A 3,001-nucleotide genomic window follows, 5' to 3' on the forward strand; every position below is an offset into this window, starting at 1 on the left:
ACAGAGACAGAGGACGGGGACGGATATCCGGCTGAAAAGAGGGACATCCGGTGGAATTTCCGGCGGTAACAGAGCAATCCTGGAAGTGGACCGTCGTGGACATAGACTAGCACTGGACTGAACAGAGGAACTGAAGGGTAGATTAGGTATTAGTTTAGCTTGGAGCAGTTATATCAAAGAGAAAGTGAAAGACAAAGGGACAAAATCATGAGTCACACTCGGTCGGGCTTTCCACAGATGGAGACAATTACGGGATTGTAAAGGATTAAAAAAAGTCCCCAAATTGGCCCACAGATATGTATTATGTCTATTTTATTAATAAAATAACTTTAGATTGGGTGATGTGGTTGTACGTCAGTAGCTAACATTACATAACGTCCCCCTCCCATTTAGCGCAGACGTTTTAGTCTTTTTAGTCCGTGTGTGTGTTAACCTGCTATTTTCCTTGGGTTTCATGAAATGCGCTATATTAATCTAAGTTATTATTACGTCGGTTGTTTTATGCTTTGGCTCGTGACACAGTGATGGGGATACCCGGATTAGCTCATGAGACATCCAGGCTAAGTTACCATAATGCAACAATGCATCTGTAACTTATTCTCTTATTGTAAATAAATGATTTTCTGTCTGAGCAAAACATTCATCACAACTATATGACCCCCCCGGTAACGCTGACTCTGTAATGTACCATGACCATTACAGCCCCATGGAGTACGCAGCTGTGGTAAAAACACTTAGACGCTAGAATCATCACAAACTAAAAGTTACATGTAGCAACTTTAACTATGTTTCCATTTTGGCCAATTTACTAATTCATTCCATTCAATATATTAAACAGGGCTTACAATAAAAGCCTTAACCTTTTTATTGCATAGAACACTAAGCTATTATAAAAAAGCTGCAAAAGAAAACAAGTCAGTGGACCTTGAGTAAAGATTATTTTCTCAAACATTCATAGACTTTCTGAGACTTACAGGAAGGAAAAGACCAGAATTCAATAGGGCTGCCCTTTCTTAGTCTACTAAGATTTATTTAGTAGATTAGTCACTTCTTGTGCTTTTCCATTCTGAATGACTTATTTCTAAGAAACCTAACGAGCACATCTCTGCTAAACACAAGATTTAAAGTGGTGCTGTTGCATGATTCTTTGTGAAGTTGTATATTGCTCTTTTACTAGTCTTAACGTCCACTCAAAGCACACTCAATAAAATCAACTAATCCGTGAGTCGACAAAATCATGCGAGTGTTGGTCAACTAAGCATTTCTTTGGCCCTGAGAGAAGCTGAAGGACATAAAGTGTCCAGTAACCTCTCTACCACAGTGGTTCCTAGGAGGTGAGACGTATCCGACCATTACAGTTCAGATTATTAAAATACAATGGTACTCCTGTCATGTGGCGGCCCACCTGAAACAATCCTCAGCTAGAGAAATGCTGCTGGAGGAACAGTAACAAGAAACCGGTAATCTCAAGCAAAATGGAATGAGATGATAGCGAGAGTGAGACGGAGACGACGCGGTAGTGTAGGTCATGGAGGGGAGGTAACACGTGGTCATGTCATATATCATCATGGGATACAGAGTTCAATGTCAGGAAGTTATGCTGTCATGAGATACACACTTAAACAAAACACAGTAACATGGTTTACACTAGAAGAGTAATACTATTGCTCGCACATGTCGAAAGCTTCAAATTCTCTTGTTGTGTGAAATCAAAAAGGAAACATTACAAAGAGTGTCTTTGACTACATGTAAAAGGCACAGTTGGCACTCCTGATTACAACAGTAGTTTGGGATAATGTGCTAAAAAAGGTTAATATCAGACAGCAGGCACACTACCAAGCCAACAGAAGCGTGTAGTATAGAGAGACTAACACACACACACACGCACACACACACACATACACACACACACGCACACACACACACACCTCTTTCTTCTTTTAAACCATCACTGCTAGTGCTCAGCTAACTGCATTCTGATTTTTAAAACAGCGTCTTTCACTCACGTCTTCACAAAGACAAACAAATATACATTAAAAGAGCCCAGAGTACAGTGGAAGGCTGTCATGGAATGATAGGCATAGAGTAAAAACAGGTAACATTAACCAATCTGTGCTTGGCTGTGTATTAATTGTCTAAAAATCCGTCCTTTCCTTAATACATTTTAGTAACACTTTGGTTGAAGTGCACTGGTAATGGAATCTCACTTCCCAAGCACATCACAGCATCTGAGCTGTTATGAGATTGTTAATAGCTTTTTGTCTCTTACACAGTATGACTTCAAGCAAAGTGCCACTTCCTTTTTACCTGACCTTGCAATACAAATGACTGCAAGAGGCTGAGTAGAAAGTTGGAAGAGAAGGCACAAATTTCAGACAATCAGAAATACGACTCGCGGGCTAAATCTTCCCTGCAGCTTCAGCTGTGAATGGAGAAATTGGAGAGAAAAAAGAAAAGAAAAAATCAACTCCCAGTATCAGAATTTTGGGAGCGTCTTTCCCCCTCCTCGCTGTGCCTGGGCCCGGCCTCTCGTCCACACCGCTGCTGTTGGTTGGTTCACGTCAGCAGGCCCAGGCGGGTGAGCTTGGCCGACAGGAAGGAGTGGAGGACAAACACCACCGGCTTTGGACCCGAGTGGAGGTCAAATACCTGGAGGACAGAGGGAGAAAGTGAGGGAGGAGAAGAAGAAGGGTAAAACGTAGTTTTAATACTTTACTCTGAGATATAAGAACCCCTTGCATTGGCTGAAATGAATCATTTACAGTATTTTAGCTCACATCCAGCATCCAGTGTTAGTTAATAAATAATATGGACAGACACTTTATTATACTATCATTTGTTCTGGTTCCAATCTAAAAAATGGAGTAAAGCTGTCCTCTAGACCACGGGGCTTTAAGACGTTTTTTATTTATAAATGAAGTTGCATATTAAACAGAGCTTACAATAACAGCCTAAAGCCTTTATTCATACCTTTTTAGTGCATACTTATCCCCCCCCCCCC

General features: G+C 40.9%; 1 protein-coding gene across 1 annotated transcript in view; it reads right to left on the minus strand.

The window, feature by feature from the left end:
- Window positions 1-1,062: 1,062 nt before the first annotated feature.
- The window catches only part of LOC116693405 (beta-2-syntrophin-like), a 24,657-nt gene continuing 22,718 nt past the window's right edge, over window positions 1,063-3,001 (minus strand). The window contains exon 7 of the mRNA XM_032522354.1: window positions 1,063-2,649. Within this exon, the coding sequence (XP_032378245.1) occupies window positions 2,557-2,649 (93 nt within the window). The 3' untranslated portion in view covers window positions 1,063-2,556. The remainder of the gene's footprint in view (window positions 2,650-3,001) is intronic.

Source organism: Etheostoma spectabile, chromosome 8 (genome assembly GCF_008692095.1).
Source record: "Etheostoma spectabile isolate EspeVRDwgs_2016 chromosome 8, UIUC_Espe_1.0, whole genome shotgun sequence".
Taxonomy (NCBI): Eukaryota; Metazoa; Chordata; class Actinopteri; order Perciformes; family Percidae; genus Etheostoma; species Etheostoma spectabile.